This window comes from Podarcis bocagei (genome assembly GCF_964188305.1).
Source record: "Podarcis bocagei genome assembly, chromosome: 6".
Lineage (NCBI taxonomy): Eukaryota > Metazoa > Chordata > Lepidosauria > Squamata > Lacertidae > Podarcis > Podarcis bocagei.
In genome coordinates, this window is record NC_138130.1 from 53869491 (window position 1) to 53889474 (window position 19984).

At 44.3% G+C, this 19984-nt stretch overlaps 2 protein-coding genes across 3 annotated transcripts; one reads left to right on the plus strand and one right to left on the minus strand.

Moving 5' to 3' along the window:
• Window positions 1-397: 397 nt before the first annotated feature.
• On the minus strand, window positions 398-4790 carry LOC308589598 (carbonyl reductase [NADPH] 1-like). Its single transcript, XM_081198824.1, has 4 exons — window positions 4718-4790; window positions 3005-3295; window positions 1839-1946; window positions 398-1671 (listed from the first exon to the last, which is right to left on the minus strand). The coding sequence occupies exons 2-4, from the start codon at window positions 3288-3290 to the stop codon at window positions 1235-1237; spliced, it is 831 nt and encodes a 276-aa protein (XP_081054950.1). The 5' UTR covers window positions 3291-3295; window positions 4718-4790; the 3' UTR covers window positions 398-1234.
• SETD4 (SET domain containing 4) lies at window positions 4382-19662 on the plus strand. Of its 2 annotated transcripts, none has more exons than XM_081198787.1 (11): window positions 4382-4674; window positions 6433-6541; window positions 7695-7790; window positions 8302-8339; window positions 11164-11252; window positions 13557-13989; window positions 15131-15305; window positions 17355-17436; window positions 17928-18008; window positions 18181-18304; window positions 19018-19662. In XM_081198787.1, exons 2-11 carry the CDS (start codon window positions 6469-6471, stop codon window positions 19150-19152), a joined length of 1326 nt encoding a protein of 441 aa, XP_081054913.1. In that variant the 5' UTR covers window positions 4382-4674; window positions 6433-6468; the 3' UTR covers window positions 19153-19662. The 2 variants fall into 2 exon arrangements, with proteins under 2 accessions (XP_081054913.1, XP_081054912.1); XM_081198786.1 differs by lacking the exon at window positions 4382-4674 and adding an exon at window positions 4814-5040.
• Window positions 19663-19984: the final 322 nt, after the last annotated feature.

Genomic DNA, 19984 nt, shown 5'->3' on the forward strand with positions numbered 1-19984 from the left:
GTGGATGGTACTGTTTTGGCAAGTACTTGGAGAAGTGATTCCTATAATACTGTGTATGATGATAGGTCAACTTCTCAAGATTCAAAATTAAAATTAATTGATTATTCAAAAAATAATGCCTAAGTATTATTGGTTTTTAAAAAATCATTGCAGTCTATTGGCACTGAGCAGGAGAAGAAGGTATAGCACTGCTGGTGAAATTATTCCCACAGGTAGTGTTTCCATTGTCACTGAGATGGCTCTGTATAATATGGCATTCATAAGATCATTTATATGTAGAAAACACAATTTCCCCCCATCACTTGTATAATTTTTAAAAACAAAACAATACAGGATAAGTGCATCTCTCCCCTTCTGCTTTATGCAGACCCCTTAAAATATAACAAAAAACCAGAGGTAAACATGATCAAGCCTTTTATTTTTAAATATGTGCTTTATCATCAAACATATGAAAATGCATGCATGTATATTGTTTAGAAGACATTTCTATTAATCAGAAACAAAGATCCAGGAATATTAGTTTCAGTTTCATTTGTATGGGTATTAAGAGACCCTTTTACAGAGAAAGTATTCAACTTTTATTTTCTAACACTTATATAATGTGTAAAAATGATCCTTCGTGTTTTCCTGATCTTGGAGGATATGTCCACATGCTAACAGTGGAGTGAATTATTTCTAGGGGTTTAAGAGTGCAAATTTGTTCTCTTTATACAGCCCACGTGCACCCTCCCCACAACAGCAGCCCAAATTATATTTGATAAGCCATCATGTTCATTTTACTGATTTCATGCATTCATATTTGCAGTAAAGGCTGTAATGGCTTGATTTCTGTATTAAATAAAACAGCCTTGCACAAGAGAGAAAATCATGTACACACAATTTAAAATTCAAAAAGCAAATGGTTTTCACTCATTGTGAAACAAAAATAATTCAAAATAGCTGGAAAATACATATTAAGCCAAGACAGCTTCCCAAATCCGGGGAAGAGCAAATGTAGCAAAAAGATGCTCACAAACTGCCACATGCACACACCAAACCAAAATAGTTATTTGCACAGGCGCTTAACAGACAATATGATGCATTTATGAAACACTTTCTTCCCTTGCATGGGAGCCTGCCACGACTGTTACAGCAGATCCCAGTGGAAGAGCCCACGTCTGCATTTGCATTATTACTGCTAGTAATCAAGTTAGTAGTAACAATGCAAATGCATTATTCAGTGTACACTGAACAACTACCACTTCTGCACTTTCTTTTCACTAACATACTGCCCGTGGGGCCCATCGGCTCCCGGGGGCAAAAGGGCCAAATACACTGGAGTCTCAGCTCCCTCGTCAGGAGATTTTGGGGCTCTGGGACCTGCCATGTCAGTCCTGACCCACCCAGGGCAACAGGCATTCAGGAGAATACCATCACCTTTCCTCGTCTCATTCAGCTGCCTTGCCTGAATTCTGGACAGAACCGTTAATCCGGTTTTGGATACGCCATAAGCTGTACTTGGCCAACCCTCCTTCTCATGCACTCCTTTCTTGGTGTCTTCTACAAATTTTTCCATGAGTTTCACTAGTTCCTCTTCAGTGATTGTGTCACTCCGAAACTTCTGCTGCAAGTCTTGGCTGCATTGGGACAATGCTGAAGCCCCGCACATGCTAGATATGTTCACCACTCTGCCTATTAAAAGGGAAACCGTTAAGGAGAAGAAACTAGCCTTAGTTAAGCTTGTTGCCTCCACCCCACCTCATGTTGAGTTCAATAGGCCTTGATCCCAGGTAAGTGTGCATAGGGTTACAGTCTAAATCTTAATGTATTTTCCCCTGAAGTCAGTGTGGAGCACTTACCATTAGGTTTCATCAGTGGTAGCAATTCTCTGCAAATATCCCTCGTTGCAAAAAAGTTTGTTCGCAGTGTGACTTCCGCTTGTATAGCAAATGGAGTTGTATCTGCAACTTTTTGCCAAACAAAAATCAGAATGGACATTATGAAAATATAAACTTTGTAAAATCCTGCTTTTGTTTCTTCATTAGTTTAGAGTTATTTTGAATATTCATGAGAAAAGTTTCTTTTTAAAGGGTGAGATTAAACATCAATAAAACAAATAAATAGTTTATAAGAAAAAATACTATATCCAGATGATATGGCACACCATTACAATTAAAGTATTAGAAGGGGTCCACCCAAAAGTGAACCGGAAAGGTGATCACACAATAATACTTAACTAGGTTTTATTAGTAAGCACAGCAAATGGCATACATTATGCCAAAATACAGTTTCCAATCGCCATTGTTAGGAAATGTCTCAGTGAGGCTTTAAATGAACTTTTAAAAATCGAATCTAAAATGATTTAATGTGTCAACTGCGATCTTATCAAAAAGCGTATTTCAAGTAGCAGAAGCTAGAGAACCTTAAGTTGCAATCCAACCCCCTTCTCACATCTGACGCACTGGGGGAAGAAGGGGGTTTGGCTGAAGCAGAGGTCCACCTGATCCAAAACAGCTCAGCCAGCCTCTGCCCTTGATATGGCACTAGCCTCTCTCTTCCAGCACAGAGCTTTCCAATCAGCCCACTGGAAGTACCACTGACAGGATTCCCACAGCTGATGTCCCACAAAAAGCCTTACTAGCAACGGGGCTGAGTCGGACCAGGATCCAGTGCCTCTCCCATCACTATATGGCACTGGACCTGATTGCTATGCCAGTTTAGACTTTTCCCCTGCTCCCCTCAACTTCTATCCCAGCCTACATGAGCAGAAGCACTGTGGGTATGGCTATGCTGCTCCACCACACTCTGCGGCTGACAATTAGAAATGCTCTGCCTATTACTCTGGACAATTCTTCCTAGCAACCTGTTCATAGTGCAGGTAACCAGGCAATTAAAGTGAGGAAGTACCAGAAAGTGACAGACATCCACTCACCAAGAGAGAAAATGACAAAGGCTGGAGCCTGAAGCAGAGTTAACTTGCAGCCAGACTGCATGATTGCAGCCAAAGACTATAAATGTATTTTACCTTTGAAAGCAATCCCTGCATTGTTGACCAGCACATTTAATCCTCCATACTTCTCCTTCAAGAAATCACGGAGGGTTTGAATACTCTGCAGATCAGTGATGTCCAGCTGGTGGAACTGTGGCTTCAGCCCTTCTTCTTGAAGCTTGGCCACTGCCTCCTTGCCCCGCTGGATGTCCCGGGCTGTTAGGTAAACATCCCCAGTGAACTTCTTGCATAGAGCCCGCACGATGGCCAGCCCAATGCCCTTGTTGGAGCCAGTCACCACAGCTACTGGAGTACTAGACATTCTCCCTGCCAAGCAAATTTCAAAGTAACTCAAAAGGAACATTAATATCAAAAAGAATGAGATGGTTAATTTATTCACTGCTAAAAAGATTCTAGCAAACCTTTTGCAACAATAGCATTGAATGGCTTTTATTTTAATTTTGTGTGACTTTTGGTTCTATAAATTACCCCTTGTAAGCTGCTTGAAAAGCTAAAAAATAATAAACTGGTACACCACTTTGGAACCTATGCAGAGTCCCAAGTTGCAATCTTATAACACCTACCTAGATGTAAGTCTTAGTGAACTGAGTGGGCCTTGCTTCTGAGTAGACAGGCACAGGACTGTGCTTCAAGAAAACTGCATTGGGCTGCTTTTTTGCATTGTAAGCCATGGCACCAGTTATGAGGCCAAAGCACAGTTTAGCCATGGCACTGACTTAAGATCTTTATTGATGAAATACCCTGTGTCATGAGTCAACATTAAACCCATCTACATTTTAAATTAGTGGTTTCCAAAGTGGGCTGTACCTATGGGGGTGTGTGTGCAAAGAGGAAAGTGGGTGGCAGGGGTGGCACTGGAGGTGTAAACAACTATCACACTGGCACCACTGCACCTTCATCCACTTTGTTGAGTTAATTAAACTAGTTTGGATTAGCTTTTCAATTAATATGCTATTTATTTTTACTGGTTTGAGTTTTACTGTGTTATCTTCCTTAGTGGGTTGTGCAAACCGCTCTTCTGAAAAAATCCTTTTCACAGCGTAGGGCAGTGCGCATTGAGGATGTGTTTATACAACCAAGGGAGCAGTGGCCTCCAAAAGTTTGGGAAGCACCGCTTTAGATCGCCATAACCTTGCAACGGGGTAACCTAAGCGTGAGCAGGGAGGCCCAACGAAGGGGGAAGAAAAAGACCTTTCAGTTACAAATGCAGTCGTGCAATGCAGGAGGGGAAGCCGAAAGCACGAAACTGGCAACATGCTTTCTACTGTTATCACTTTGCACCCATTCTGGTCAAAAGCATATCTCTCAGTGGCGTAACTCGAAGCATAGAACAGACATCTGACTGAAAGAAGGTTCAGGGTCAGTAATAATAAAAAAATAATTTGTTATTTATACCCCGCCCATCTGGCTGGACTTCCCCAAGGAAACTTCTCGCGTTACTGTACAGCTACAAGCCACTCCCTACCGTGACGCTGCACCCTAGAGCAGCCAAAAAAATAAAATAAAAATGAACAAGGGCAGTTCTGCAAAATGCTCCCTGGAACAGAGCATAATCGTGTGGCTGCAACCTTCCCAGTAGCCACACCCCGCATATAACCGACGCACTCGCTGAATGCATTAGGATCTAGAGGCATCAACACCACCCAGCGACAAATAAATTCCTTAGTGTCGCTGCGCGGCTACAGGTTAGGAAAACAAGAGTTATAATGTAGGATTAGCGCGAAAGACCTTTGCGGAAACCAGGCTGCTGCAAAGCTGCTCGACTTCCAACTATATCGGGTGGAGGCGCCTTAAAGAGCTGCGCCTGCTGGGGTGAAGGAGGAAAGCGTGCGCTTTTTTATTCTCCGCCCAACGGGAAGCGGCGCTCGTTCGACCCTTTCTCTCGAATCGCCAGGGGATTGGCCGACAGGCGGCTGCCGTGGAAGGACAAGGCCCGCCTCTTCCGGCCACTTGCAGCCTGGGAAAGGAGCCCGCGAGAGTTTGGGGGCGGTGGCAGTCGAAGGGAGAAGCGCGGCAACCGCTAAGGGGCCCGGGGGGCTGCGGGGAGCTCGGTGAGTGGAGTTGCCTGTGCGCTGAGATGCCGCGCGGCTTGTTCCTTAGGGAGGCAGCAAATCCCAATGCAGACGTCTCTGCAGGCTGCGTCGCTCTGTGTTGCAGCATTGGCCATGTGCTGTTTTTACATAGGCGGGAGCTCTGTTGGATGCAGTGCTTTTTTCCTAGGAGCAGGCGGGGCTACGCAAAGCCCTAAACATTTTGTGAATCGTTGTACTGTATTTATTTCCCCCGATTTGAACTATAAAATGGTGATTCTCTTGAGTCAAAATGAGAGTACCTAAACTTTTTTTTTAATAGAAAAAAACACTGTTATATAATATATAGTATTGGTCTTCGTGTGTTTATGATCGTAGTAAAACGAGGGAATAATAAATGAGGATTTGCTTCTGCTTCTTTGTAACCCCCCCCCCATATTTATGGATTCCCTCCACCAATAATGGTCCTCAGACTAAGGCTGTCTCTAGTTCTCCTTTCTACAGTGGCCTGTCAGTTGCCCCCTTTCAATCCTACAAGTAGGGGTTAAAGGCCAAAACCCTGTCCTGCTTTTGGCCCCCAGCAGCTGGTATTTGGTGGCAAGAGCTAGCCAATAGCTAGATGAATAGTCTCATTTTATATGTTCAGAAATTAGTTTTGGAAATACAGTTATGGTTGGAAACACTTAATATTTTTGCCAACAGTAAACCCACATGCAGTGCAGCTGTCACCAAATATGTGATGAACTACTCTGCAGTATATCTTAACTTGGGGCAGATTTTTAGAGAACAACTTAATACAGTATGGAACTTTTAAGCCCACTCTGATAGATCTCAGTGCATGCTTTACACCAGGTACAGCCAAACTTGGCCCTCCAGATGTTTTGGGACTACAGCTCTCCTCATCCCTAGCTAACAGGGCCAGTGGTCAGGGATGATGGGAACTGTAGTCCCACAACATCTGGAGGGCCAAGTTTGGCCATGCCTGCTTTACACAGTCTGTGTTTATTGGCTGTTTTCTGTTTTTCCTCCCCACCCATCCCCTTAGAACCTCTCCCTCCCACAATAGTTGTGGGGGTTTTTTTGGTGTTTTTTTGTGCTTCCTCAAACCTTGTGGGGTCACCAAAGCCTACCAATGCCTCCCTCATGACTCTGTTTTGGCAATATGAAGATAGGCAACCAGCAAACTAGTCTGCTATTGTTGGTCTGTTCCAAAATGAGTTAGTTCAGTGGATGCAAGAGGATGAGATTTTTGTTCCCTGTTTCTTTGCACATTTGATGTTTTTTGTGTTAAGCCATCTATGAGTGTGTTGGCCATGAAAGTTTTCCCCCAACATTATCATGGTGTAAAACATATTTGTATCTATAGCAACTGAAAAAAACCTACTGTAAGAAATGCATTTTGTTTTCATGCAGAATTTGATGTACAGAATCTGAAGGCCTTTGATTAACATGAAGAAGAGTAAAGGTCGAACATGTCGAAAGAGGCGAAGAAAACAATCAAGAAGTTTGTCTTTATGTGGTGGTAATGTGTTTTTGTTTGTTTGTTTGTTTCAAGGCCTTTTATTATTAAGGCACCCTCAAACCTCGGAAAGCTAAACAAAGTCTAAAAGTGAAGATTACAAAGTTACCTAAAGTCCTATCTTAACACATGCTGGGCCAATGAATGCTTTGAGATGTAGCATTCCAGCATTTAGCCTAGGTAAAGGTAAAGGGACCCCTGACCTTTAGGTCCAGTCATGACCGACTCTGGGGTTGCGGCACTCATCTTGCTTTATTGGCCGAGGGAGCCGGCGTACAGCTTCCGGGTCATGTGGCCAGCATGATTAAGCTGCTTCTGGCGAACCAGAGCAGCGCACGGAAACGCCGTTTACTTTCCCGCCGGAGCGGTAGCTATTTATCTACTTGCAGTTTGATGTGCTTTCAAACTGCTAGGTTGGCAGGAGCTGGGACAGAGCAACAGGAGCTCACCCTGTCGCGGGGATTCGAACCACCGACCTTCTGATTGGCAAGTCCTAGGCTCTGTGGTTTAACCCACAGCGCCACCTGCTGTGACCTTCCCCAAATGGAAGAAGTTTAACCTAAGCCAGTACAACTTAATGGGATTTGTAATACAAAACATTTACATTCTTACAAACCAGGGTGTCATATTGTTACTGAATTTTTTTTATCAGTGAAATGGGAAAACAACACTAGCTTAGGAGTGGGGGAATAGTTAATTCAGTATTGCAACTGGGGTTAATGTTCATAAAAGCCATTGACCCAACACAGTGTAACAACATGCTCCTGTACATGTTTTCTGAGCAGCGGGCCTCACTGTGTTCAGTTGGATGTACTCTGATGTCTGGTGTGCTAAGGATTGCAGCCTAAGTGATTAGTGAACCCCAATGCACATTGTATAGTGCAGATAGGAAGATGGAATTCCTATCGCCTATTTTTTCCTGTGTATAGGGTAACATTGATACAATAGTTTTATCAGGGAGGAGCGCAGCCCCTCTACTGTACTGCCAAGTTATTCTGTTTATTCCGCTAAGCCAAAGTACTTTCATGGCATCCATTTTTCCCCAGTGTTGTGATTTGCATGTATAGTAGTTATGTTGCTGTGAAAAACATCTTTTGGTGAATCAGCATTAATGAAAGAATGCCATAGTACAATAATTTCTGTGTAATGGTTTCAGTAAATCTTAGCCACAAAGACGAATATGTGCTGCTAAAGAAATGGCTGAAAGAAAGAGGCTATGAAGATAATAAATTACGGCCAACACAATTTTCAGGTAATGATATAATACTTTTATAACAAACTTCAGCTGTATTTGAGTGTTTTGTTTGTGTTTGAAACTACAGGTGATCCAGGGATAGCTGGGATGCCTCCGGGGCAAAAGTTTGAAGGCAGGAGCTTCCATGCCCTATTTATAATTCTGATTAAACATTCCATGAGTTTTTATGCTTTCTAAAACTCTTCTGTGTTCTTCCCCCTCCTTCTGCCTTGTTTCCTCGAGGCCTGAGCAGTCTATTTAGATATGCAGTATGCATGTGTATGAAATTGTTTTATACATGCTTTTCTTGTAATGTCAAATTGCCTTGAGGTGCTTCACAAGTCAAATAATGAAATAATTAATACTGCATATCTCTGGGGAACCTAGTGGTGGTGAAGATACAAACCATTTTTGAATTCTTGCCCCCGACTCCATTTCTTTTCTTGAACCACCATTTAACAACCATTTGCAAGTTTCTGGAGAGACCAGGAGTGAATTTCATTGCAGCTTTCTCTTTTTTGTCTTTTAGAGACAGGAAGAGGATTGATGAGCACAAAAGCTCTTCAGGTTTGTATTCCAAAGAAGAGGCCGCTGCACAACTTCTGGGCCAGATTGAAAATATGAGATCCCTCCCTCTACCAGCCCCCATGGTATCCTTGTGTATAGTATTAACAACTGTCTTAAAGCTGCCTTTGCACTAGACTATACTGGATTCACAGAATCAAATTCTGAAGTGGGGGGTAAACAGAACAACCATTTTAAAATAATTATTTCTGAGCTTTGTAGATTGGTGTATGGCCAATTTCTTAACACCGTTTTTATTGTGGAACAAGTTATTGTGAATGATTTTGCTCCCCCAGGTGGTAAAAGCTGGTATTTACCACTTCCTCTGAAATAATTGGCATAGGAGGTGGTCAACTCCTAGTAGTGAATTTGCTAGAAATACTCAGTGTGTAAAATTAACAAAATTGAGGTAATCTTGTAATGGTTTGACCACAATAAAAATCAGAATAGAAGTTTCGACCTTCAAGTCATACATTCATGGCTAAATATAACTTCTAAAGAACTGGAGAAAGGTGCTGACAACCAATTAAAAACTGTATAGTTTACCGTATTTTTCGCCCTATAAGACGCACTTTTTCCCCTCCAAAAATGAAGGGGAAATGTGGGTGCGTCTTATGGGGCGAATGCAGGCTTTCGCTGAAGCCTGGAGAGCGAGAGCGGTAGGTGCGCACCGACCCCTCTCGCTCTCCAGGCTTCGCGGACCTCTCCTCAAGCAGCGGGAACGTTCCCACTGCTTGGGGAGAGTTGCCGGCATCCCGAAGCCTGCAAGCGCTGATCCCAGCACGTGCAGGCTTCGCGGATCTCTCCCCAAGCAGCGGGAACGTTCCCACTGCTTGGGGAGAGTTGCCGGCATCCCGAAGCCTGCAAGCGCTGATCCCAGCGCCTGCAGGCTTCGCGGATCTCTCCCCAAGCAGCGGGAACGTTCCCACTGCTTGGGGAGAGTTGCAGGCATCCCGAAGCCTGCAAGCGCTGATCCCAGCACGTGCAGGCTTCGCGGATCTCTCCCCAAGCAGCGGGAACGTTCCCACTGCTTGGGGAGAGTTGCAGGCATCCCGAAGCCTGCAAGCGCTGATCCCAGCACGTGCAGGCTTCGCGGATCTCTCCCCAAGCAGCGGGAACGTTCCCACTGCTTGGGGAGAGTTGCCGGCATCCCGAAGCCTGCAAGCGCTGATCCCAGCACGTGCAGGCTTCGCGGATCTCTCCCCAAGCAGCGGGAACGTTCCCACTGCTTGGGGAGAGTTGCAGGCATCCCGAAGCCTGCAAGCGCTGATCCCAGCACGTGCAGGCTTCGCGGATCTCTCCCCAAGCAGCGGGAACGTTCCCACTGCTTGGGGAGAGTTGCAGGCATCCCGAAGCCTGCGCGCGCTGATCCCAGCACGCGCAGGCTTCGCGGATCTCTCCCCAAGCAGCGGGAACGTTCCCACTGCTTGGGGAGAGTTGCAGGCATCCCGAAGCCTGCAAGCGCTGATCCCAGCACGTGCAGGCTTCGCGGATCTCTCCCCAAGCAGCGGGAACGTTCCCACTGCTTGGGGAGAGTTGCCGGCATCCCGAAGCCTGCAAGCGCTGATCCCAGCACGTGCAGGCTTCGCGGATCTCTCCCCAAGCAGCGGGAACGTTCCCACTGCTTGGGGAGAGTTGCAGGCATCCCGAAGCCTGCAAGCGCTGATCCCAGCACGTGCAGGCTTCGCGGATCTCTCCCCAAGCAGCGGGAACGTTCCCACTGCTTGGGGAGAGTTGCAGGCATCCCGAAGCCTGCGCGCGCTGATCCCAGCACGCGCAGGCTTCGCGGATCTCTCCTCAAGCAGCGGGAACGTTCCCACTGCTTGGGGAGAGTTGCAGGCATCCCGAAGCCTGCGCGCGCTGATCCCAGCACGCGCAGGCTTCGCGGATCTCTCCCCAAGCAGCGGGAACGTTCCCACTGCTTGGGGAGAGTTGCAGGCATCCCGAAGCCTGCGCGCGCTGATCCCAGCACGCGCAGGCTTCGCGGATCTCTCCCCAAGCAGCGGGAACGTTCCCACTGCTTGGGGAGAGTTGCAGGCATCCCGAAGCCTGCGCGCGCTGATCCCAGCACGCGCAGGCTTCGCGGATCTCTCCCCAAGCAGCGGGAACGTTCCCACTGCTTGGGGAGAGTTGCAGGCATCCCGAAGCCTGCGCGCGCTGATCCCAGCACGCGCAGGCTTCGCGGATCTCTCCCCAAGCAGCGGGAACGTTCCCACTGCTTGGGGAGAGTTGCAGGCATCCCGAAGCCTGCAAGCGCTGATCCCAGCACGTGCAGGCTTCGCGGATCTCTCCTCAAGCAGCGGGAACCACCGCTGGGCTCCCACGGCTTGCAGAGAGCTGCCTGTTTGGGGGCTGGGGTCGGGGGAAGCTCGGGCTGCCCCAGCCCCGCGCCTGGGGGGGAAATAATTTTTTCCCTTTATTTCCCCCCAAAAAAACTAGGTGCGTCTTATGGGCCGGAGCGTCTTATGGGGCGCAAAATACGGTATCTGGTTTTTACTCAATTATTAATCAGAACAGAAATATATTTCTTTGTTGCCAATGCTACTAATCTTTCAACACTCTGTTGAGTAATATAGTCTGTATCTAAAGTGTCCAGTGCTTGTCTTGTTTCAAGTGACAACTTTCAGTCTTTTGAAAAAAAAGAAGAAAAAAAGCCTCTTTGAAGTTAAGGTGCAGACAGGCCATACTAATTTTTTCTTGGATTCATCAGTGCAATATTTTTTCTTGACCCAATAGTGATAATTATGTGTGCATTTTGACATTTCTTATTGCAGTTTGTATTTGGGAGTATGTTCACTCTGATTTCTTTCTTTTTAAAAAATCGTAGGCAGAAGAGCTGATTATTTCATTGCCTGAAAAATGCTTGCTCACCACTGATACTGTCCTTAGCAGCTACCTTGGAGAATTCATCATAAAGTAAGTTTACAATCCCCTAATACAATTTTGAATTCTGTCTATCAAGAATTCCTAGCTCTCCCTTGAACCTACTCTTAGCATTCCTCACACTGTACTTTTTCTTATCAGAATCATTTCCATCACTTTCAGCATAGCCATGCAGATAGAGAAGTTACTTGGTGCTATATATTTGAAGACACATATATGAAAAGAACAGTGAAATAAAGTATGTCCACAGGAAATTTAGATATTTAGGCCACAACCCTAAATGCACTCAACATGGGAATATACTCTAGCCAGTAAACAAGACTTAACTTTTGAAGAAACATGCATAGGATTGTATTGCACAGAACAGTTTTATAATGATAACTAATAAGGAAAAACAAGCAAGGGAAAGGTAATGGAAATTAAAACTAAAATTACCCTTTCTCTGCTTCTTTTTCTCTAGAATTGTTGATCAGTATATATGCTAAACTTTCAAAACAATAAAAACTAATACAGTGGTACCTCGGGTTAAGAACTTAATTTGCTCTGGAGGTCTGTTCTTAACCTGAAGCACCACTTTAGCTAATGGGGCCTCCTGCTGCTGCTGCGCCACTGCTGCACGATTTCTGTTCTCATCCTGAAGCAAAGTTCTTAACCTGAGGTAATATTTCTGGGTTAGCGGAGTCTGTAACCTGAAGCGTATGTAACCTCAGGTACCACTGTAGAAGCAGAAGAAAAGTATTTTACTTCAGAACGAAAACTGGTTGCCGCCTCACACACGCTTACTTTGGAGTGTAAGCTCTATTGGACGCAGTGGGACATACTTCTGAGTAGCCATGGGCAGTATGTGCTGCAAATGTCCTTGCCCTTATAGTCTACTTAGAAACAAACCCCATTGATTTCAGTAGGACTTGCACTCAGGTAGGTGGTTATAGAATTGAAACCTAAGCTGCAAGCAGATGAACAAGACTGAAATGATTAAAAATCACTGACTCCAATAGGGTTTTATTTGGTTTCTGTCTCTTTATTTATGCTCTTCTAAAATATTTGTAGGACTTAATAAAAATATCTCTGTGGTGTACAAAAAACTGAAGCAACAACAGATGACTTAAACAAAACATTACAAAAATACAGTTGGATATAAAAATGTTATTTGAAAACAAAGTTGCTAATATATAAAAATCAAGAATATCAGTTCATTTTCCTTCTGGCACTTCTTCCCTCTCAGGCTCCGGGTTCTCACTCACGGTTCAAACAAACTCTTGGCTCACCCACAAAAGTCTCACAATGAGAAGAGTTCCTGGCAGCCAGAGACATCACCCTAGTCTCTCACTCTAGGCTTGCTTTTTATGGGCAGGCCCAAGGTGGATGGTACTTCCTCAGGCTGCCCACAGCCATGTCCCATTCAGTTCCACTCTCCACACCCAATTCCAGGTACAGTGGTGCCTCTACTTACAAACGTGATCTGTTTCGGGGTGCTGTTCGCACCCTGAAAAGCCTGTAAGTAGAATACTGCTACTGCACGTATGCAAAGCACGCAGATTGCTTCTGTGTGTGCGTGCGCAGTGAATCTGGAAGTAAACACTTGCAGGTTTGCTACGTTTGTAACCTGAAAAGCTGCAACGTGAAGCAAACATAACACGAGGTATGACTGTGCAGCAGGTTTGCTGAGTTTCCTAGGGGGTCCAGAGGATGTGAAAAGCGCCCCCCTCGCCAGCTCTTTCTTCACCCTCTGTCCTCTCCTCTTCAGCTGCTTACGTAATATTTCCCTTGCTTAAATGAAATATGAAATATTTATACAGCATAAAGCATCTGAGTCTTTTTACAGCAAGCCCAGCTAGTTCCCAGACAAACCCTTTCTAAAATCTACCACACCCTAAGCCCTATTTAAGACCTGACAGTTAAACTTTCCGTCTTTTAACTCTCCACTGCCTCCTGAGTGGTTGACACTCTGCCCAGCCACGACTGGCTTCTGGGTGTCCGTGAAGATGACCCCAAGGCCCATCCATCACACACGGACAAACTGGATCCTCTGGTTAATTTGCTTACTCTGGAGTGGGAGTAGTCAATGTAGTGCCCTCTAGATGCTGTGGACTACATCTCCCATTACCCCTGATCTTTGGGGCCATCCTGGCTGGGGTATTTGAGAGTCACAAAGTCTGCAACATCGGGAAGGTGCCATCTTGGCTGACCCTATTCTGTGCTGCGTCCATAGCATTTGCATGGGCGATGGTGACGTAAGTAAGTCTTAATGCTACGTGAGCAGCTTTCTGTGTCATTTAAAGCTATAGGAATGTAGTAAGGAGTGTTTGTGGTTCTCATGTTTTCTTCTGCCTTTAGATGGAGACCCCCCATTTCTCCTTTGGCAGCACTGTGTACATTTTTAATAGCGGAAAAGTGTGCTTGCAAGGAGGAATCTCTGTGGAAGCCATACCTGGATCTCCTACCCGAAACATATACCTGCCCTGTTTGTTTGGAGCAAGAAACAGTGGACCTTTTCCCTGAGCCCTTAAGAAGAAAAGCCCTTGAGCAAAGAAGACGGGTCCAGGAGCTGTTTGTTTCGTCCCAGCCATTTTTCTTCTCCTTACAGCCTCTGTTTTCTGAAGACATAGCATCTGTTTTTAACTATAGCGCCTTTCGGTGGGCTTGGTGCACCGTTAATACCAGGACAGTGTATATGAAACATTCTCAGGGGGACTGTTTTTCTAGGGAGTCAAATACATACGCCTTGGCCCCTTACTTGGATCTGCTAAATCACAATCCAGCTGTCCAGGTAAGCTAATTGAAGCCAGGTTTCTAGAATATGGAGGTGGGAGATTGGCATGAACAATAGGAACGGAACTGTGCAGTGCGAACGGTTCCAGCCAGCCATGCCTTCTTTCAAGGTACCCTCCTTTCATTACTCCTCTGTGTGTTTTGCACAAAAAAAATCCACTTTTAATACTTTCCCAAATTAATCCGTGTGTTCTGCCAGGGCCCAGGTAAAAGGCAAAAAGGGACATCCGTCATTCTGCTGACTACAGTACTTTAATTGTTGGAAGGCTCATTGTGTTTAATGTTCTGCTTTGAAGTAGATCAACCTTCCCCAACCTGGTGCACTCCACTTGTTTCGAGCTACAATTCCAATCTGCCCCAGGCCCCCTTGACCATTGCTCGGGGGTGATAGAAGTTGTGTTCTGCACCAGCTGCAGCCCCCAGACCAACCCCAAGGGCACATGGAGCACAAACCGACTGAGGTTTCAAATGCATGGACAACTGTGGTCGGGCTAACCTGACCCAGTAACGGCTGCAGCTGTCTTGCCGATAGAAGTTAGTAAGAAAGCCACTCCTAGCCATTGAGGATGCCTGTGACCCAGCTGGATGTAGGAGCACCCCAAACTCTGCACCTGCTCCTTCAGGGAATGCACAACCAGGGCAGACAACTTATCAACTCCTTGGACCCTTCTGCGCCTGGCCACATGTTGTGTGAGCATTGGCAAAAATACACCTTTGCATGAACAGCTGCTTATCCTCAAAATGGTGTGTGTATTGGGGTGGTGGTGGTTGTGATCGTATGGAGTTGCTATGCAGGAGTTCACACATAGCTGCCTTTTTGTAGGCATCCATGTTCAATGCATGGGCCAGGAGCTGCGGTCCTAATTCCCTTGCACCACACAGGGACGCTCCAAGTGAGTAAGATGTGAAGGCGCCGTTTGCAGCACACAATCAAGAGATGGACACCAAACAGTCAACATTTCCTCCAGCACTGGCATTTAAATTTGCCGTTTCCACACGCTCCTATTTTCTGTTGTCCTTGGTGTTGGGAAGAAGAGTGGTTCACAAATAGCTTGAAACATTTTAGGCTTGGTTTGTTCTCATGAACTTTCTTTTCAGATAAAACTGCCTTGTTCTCTCCTCCCTCCTCCTCCTCCAAGGTGAAAGCTGCATTTAATGAGAAGACAAAGTGTTATGAAATAAGAACACTTTCAGGCTGTCAGAAATACAAAGAAGTATTTATTTGTTATGGCCCACATGATAATCAGCGCCTGCTTCTCGAATATGGTTTTGTTGCGAACTCCAATCCACACAGCAGTGTGCATGTTGGGACAGGTAAATTTGAGATTTGATCTTGACATTGATGGGTGATGCAGTTTTACTGGAGGCTTAGGACGGCCAACCTGCCACTCAGTGGGCGGAGCTTATAATTCCACTACCATTTTTTAAGGTTCCAGCTACCACTTGCAGCTAGCTGTGCACTGTACCTGCCTGACTTCAGTTCATCTTGCAAGTCTTGGGCAGAGCTGCCTTTGAAAATCAACCAGGGCAATGCACGGTGTAGTAGAATAATGATAAGCCCACAGTGAGCTTGTCCTTTACTTGTAACTATTAGTGGCAGTATAACATCTCTCCAAAGCCTGCCCACCTCTGGCTTATAACTCTGGGAATGATGGGGGTCAGAGTTAGAAACTCGGACATAAAAGTTAGGTGCCAAATGGCTCCTTAAACCAGGGTTAGTCGCCAAAATAGAATGCCAAGTTGCCATTTTTGGGCCAGATGGCTCAAAAGCCATATTTTTCAGTACAACTTTTTTGTTCCTGAAATTCATTCTGATTGTGCCAATGAAATATAACAGAATTACACAGGATGTGTTGCTAGTGTGTGAAAACTAATCCAAGGATCCCCAGGCATGCACCTCCAGATGGTGGAGATGTCAGGCATCATCCTGGTGTCTAGCCATCTTCACTTGGTTGCAAGTGGCCAATAGCCAGGTGCAAAATGTGCCAGGTGAATTTGATCGCTGAAGGGGATGCCATCATCCTTTGCTGTTGAGAGCTGACATTATCCTGGTACACACATTATCCTACCACTCTGCTGCTAGTGCTAATGGTCATCTTGGCTTAGCTATGGAATTGGCTGAGAAATTTCAGCTTTCTGCCACTCGGCATCTGTTTGTCCTTTAAGTTTTAGCTGCTGGTGTTTACACTCTGTTTAATGCTTTGGTATTTGTGTGCAGTGTGCTCTTTGCGGTCAGCTATTATATTTTGCAGCTAATGTTGTTGCTTCAACTTGGATTGTAAATCAATTAAATAACAACAACCCCCCCCCCAACACACTCTGGTTAGGGCTGGCAGGGAAAATCTAAGCCGTAGGCAGATTCCCCACCTTTTTATTGTGTTTTTAAATAGCCAGCTTGTTTTTGGTTTTCCTTTTTCCTTGGTTTTCCTTTGCTAGGGTTTTGCCTTTTGTTTTGTTTTTTTCATTTCCAACTCTCCACATCTAGGCTGGAGCCACATGTTTTATGTAGGCTTTTTTTTGGTGGGGGAGGCGAGCCTACTCAGACACTTAATTTTATTGTGCATGCTTGTTTTTAAAGTGTAGATTGTATCTTCAGCTGATAAATTTTATTTATGTCTACTTGTGTTTAAAGTTTGATTTTATCAGTATTTTCTTTAACTTTGCTTTATGCAAATCTCTTTGAAGTTTTTCTGATGGAATGGTATCTCAGCCATGTCATTCATATATATACGTTTGTGTTGGGAAGGCTTTTAGTCTCAGAGACAAGGCAACTTAAAGTGCACCTGCCAAACCCTCCACAAAATGATCATATTCTATTCCATCAAAATACATTCATTTTAAACAAGCATATACACACACACAATTTCCTTCTCCCTCCCACTGATCACATCCACACCATACATTAAATGGCTCTTTATAATAGTCATGGATTTCTCAAAATAATCCTGGGAACTGTAGTTTGCTTGCCACAAAAATACACTGTCCGGCATCTTTAACAAACTACAGCTCCCAGGATTCTTTGTAGGAATGTCCTAATGGTTAAAGTGACTTGTAAGAGTGCTTTAAATGTATGGTGTGGACATGACCATTCTTGGGGAAAGGAAAACCTGCTTTTCCTCCTCTAGTCAAGCAACCACAGCACATGTGTGTTTCTAGATTCCCCCTACGCCAGTGAAGTCAGACAGTCATGCTAAAATTATGTGAGCACCCAGCCACAAGTGAGAGCGAATGTGTTCTTGGCTTTGTTTCCTAAAATATTTTCAGCAGAAATGCTAATAGTTAATAGTGCTAGAGACACACAAAAGGCTTCTTTGTTACCGTAACTCTCATAACTTGTTTGCTTAAAAAAATTTTTTTCTTCAGAAACCTTACTCAAATATACCCTTCCAGAAGACAAGCAGAGGCATACGAAACTTTCAATTTTACAAGAAAACAACTTTTTAGAGTTAAGTACGCATATGCATCTTGGAACGCAATAGCCTCCCTCCTGTGATTTTAGTTTATAACTTCAGGTCAACAAAGAAGATAGGTTAGGATATTTTGATCAGTGGGTGCCTCCCATGGTTAAACCTTAGACAAAAATTGGATAAAATATAATCAAGTAAAACCCTTTTATAAATTGTGCTAATATTAATAAATGTGTGTGTCATATACAGTACGTATGCAGTATGTACTACGTATTTTGGAAAGTTGTCTGTTCACTTTGGACATGCCATAACCATATTTTGCATGAGGACAAGGAACAGGTTTACCTCCAAGTTAGGGTACAATTGGATTCTGCTATTTTGAATCAAGAGGCAGGACTGAACTTTTCAAAACTGCACTAAGTTTTATAGTTGCTTAGAATTCCCAAGTGGTGCTGGGTATGAGGCTGCTATTATAAAATATGTTGGATATAGATCCTTTTAAAAATGATTTATTATTTTTCGTCTCTAGTAATCTGACGTTTGACTGGGATGGACCATCTTGGAGACTTCTTACGGCTCTCAAGCTGCTATGTCTTGAAGCAGACCAATTGTAAGTAGCAAATGTTTGCTGAAAATGGCCGTTAATGCAAAAGTTGCATTTCTTGAATGCCATTGTTGGACTTTGTTTAGCTATCTGATGGCTGGATCAGAAGCAAAATACCTAAATGTGTTTACATTTATTACATTTACACAATAAATGTGTTTACGTTTATTGACTGTAGTACTTCCTGGAAGAAAGTGCTGATTGGAGATGTAATTTCAAAGAGGAATGAAAAGAAGAGTTTGGATCTCGCAACAAAAATATGTATGTCATTGACAGAGGAGACCCAGCATGCCCTTCAGAAGGTATCTGTTTGAATGAATTAGCCTGCTGTAACCCAAGGGCTGGAGGTGAAACTCACATGGGGGAAAAAACCCTTTCCTACTTGCAATTAAGAGCAATAGGATCCCCAAAAGACTGAAAATCCCACACACTGATTTCTGTCATACCAGCTTAACACTCAGAAGTGAAGATGGTTCAATTTGTATAGAAAACAGTATCATAGAATTATTTTAATTAAAGTTCTCATATATCTCTATCTCTATCTCTATATATATATCTAGCATTGTATGTGTGCTTCTATAATCCTAAGCACTTTGAGACAGTTTTGTAGTAAGTGATAAGGAAATGCAAATAATAATAATGAAGTTTGCAAGGGGACTTCTTGGCAATGTAGATCTTTCTCGTCATTGATGCAAGAAATCCAGAGTTAGAACATCCCTCATTGATGGCTGTCTAGCCTCTGCTTGTACACTTCCAGCAAGGGAGAGCCCACCATACCTCTAGTTAATGGATTTCTATCAAGAATGTTATTCTAAATCTATGATCTGTAACTTGGCTGTTACAGTTTTCAATGGATAATTGCATAATTGTGCAGGAGCCATGAATATTGGTTCTCTGCACTCCATCACACATAGGTGGGGGGAACCTTAGACCATGGGTGGGGGCAAATCCCCCCCAGGCCTCTCTCTGCCCATTAGGATTTTATTAATGATCTTTTTACCTTTTCACTTTTCAGATTTCTCTGTTAAAAAGTGATCGCCAGCATCTTGCAAGCCAGCTAACTTTGGTTGAGGCGTTGCGTATAGAAGACCTAAAGATCTTGCAAATGTCAGCAGAGATTCTTCAGCATTTACATTCCACCACAATCTGACCTCCTTGGAACAGAGTTGCATCACAGAATAGAATACCTTGTGTGCAATGGGCCATATAACACCAGTCCTAAAGGATCTGTACTGGCTCCCAGTATGTTTCTGAGCACAATTCAAAGTGTTGGTGCTGACCACTAGAACCCTAAACAGCCTTAACCCTGTATACCTGAAGGAGCATCTCCAACCACATTGTTCAGCCTGGATGCAGAGATCCAGCGCCGAGGGCCTTCTGGCGGTTCCCTCCCTGCGAGAAGTGAGGTTACAGGGAACCAGGCAGAGGGCCTTCTCGGTAGTGGCGCCTGCTCTGTGGAATGCCCTCCCATCAGATGTCAAGGAGATAAATAACACTGCAACTCTTAGAAGACATCTGAAGGCAGCCCTATATCAGGAGGTTTTTTAATGTTTGATGTTTTATTATGTTTTTATGTGTGTTGGAAGCTGCCCGGAGTGACGGGGGCAACTCAGCCAGATGGACCGGGTATAAATAATAAATTATTTATTTATTGGCAAAAGCCACCAGCTTGCTCATTTATTTACTTAAATTATAAAACTTAGTATTCCCCACTTTCTTGGCAAAGCAGACACAAGGCAGCTTGCAACAATTTGAGTAGAACAGTACCACAGTAAAATAATTTAAAAGCCACTGAAGGGAGCTTAATAAAATAGAAGGGAGGTGGGGGGAAATACAAACCCATAAGAGTTAATCCTAAGAGTTACCATTAATGGGGGTGGGGAGGAACAAGACAGTTTTAAAAGTGGACAAAGGGGTGGGGGTCAGCTGCACCTGCCTGTGGGGAGACCATGATAAAAAGAGGCCTTTTTATCCCCACCAGC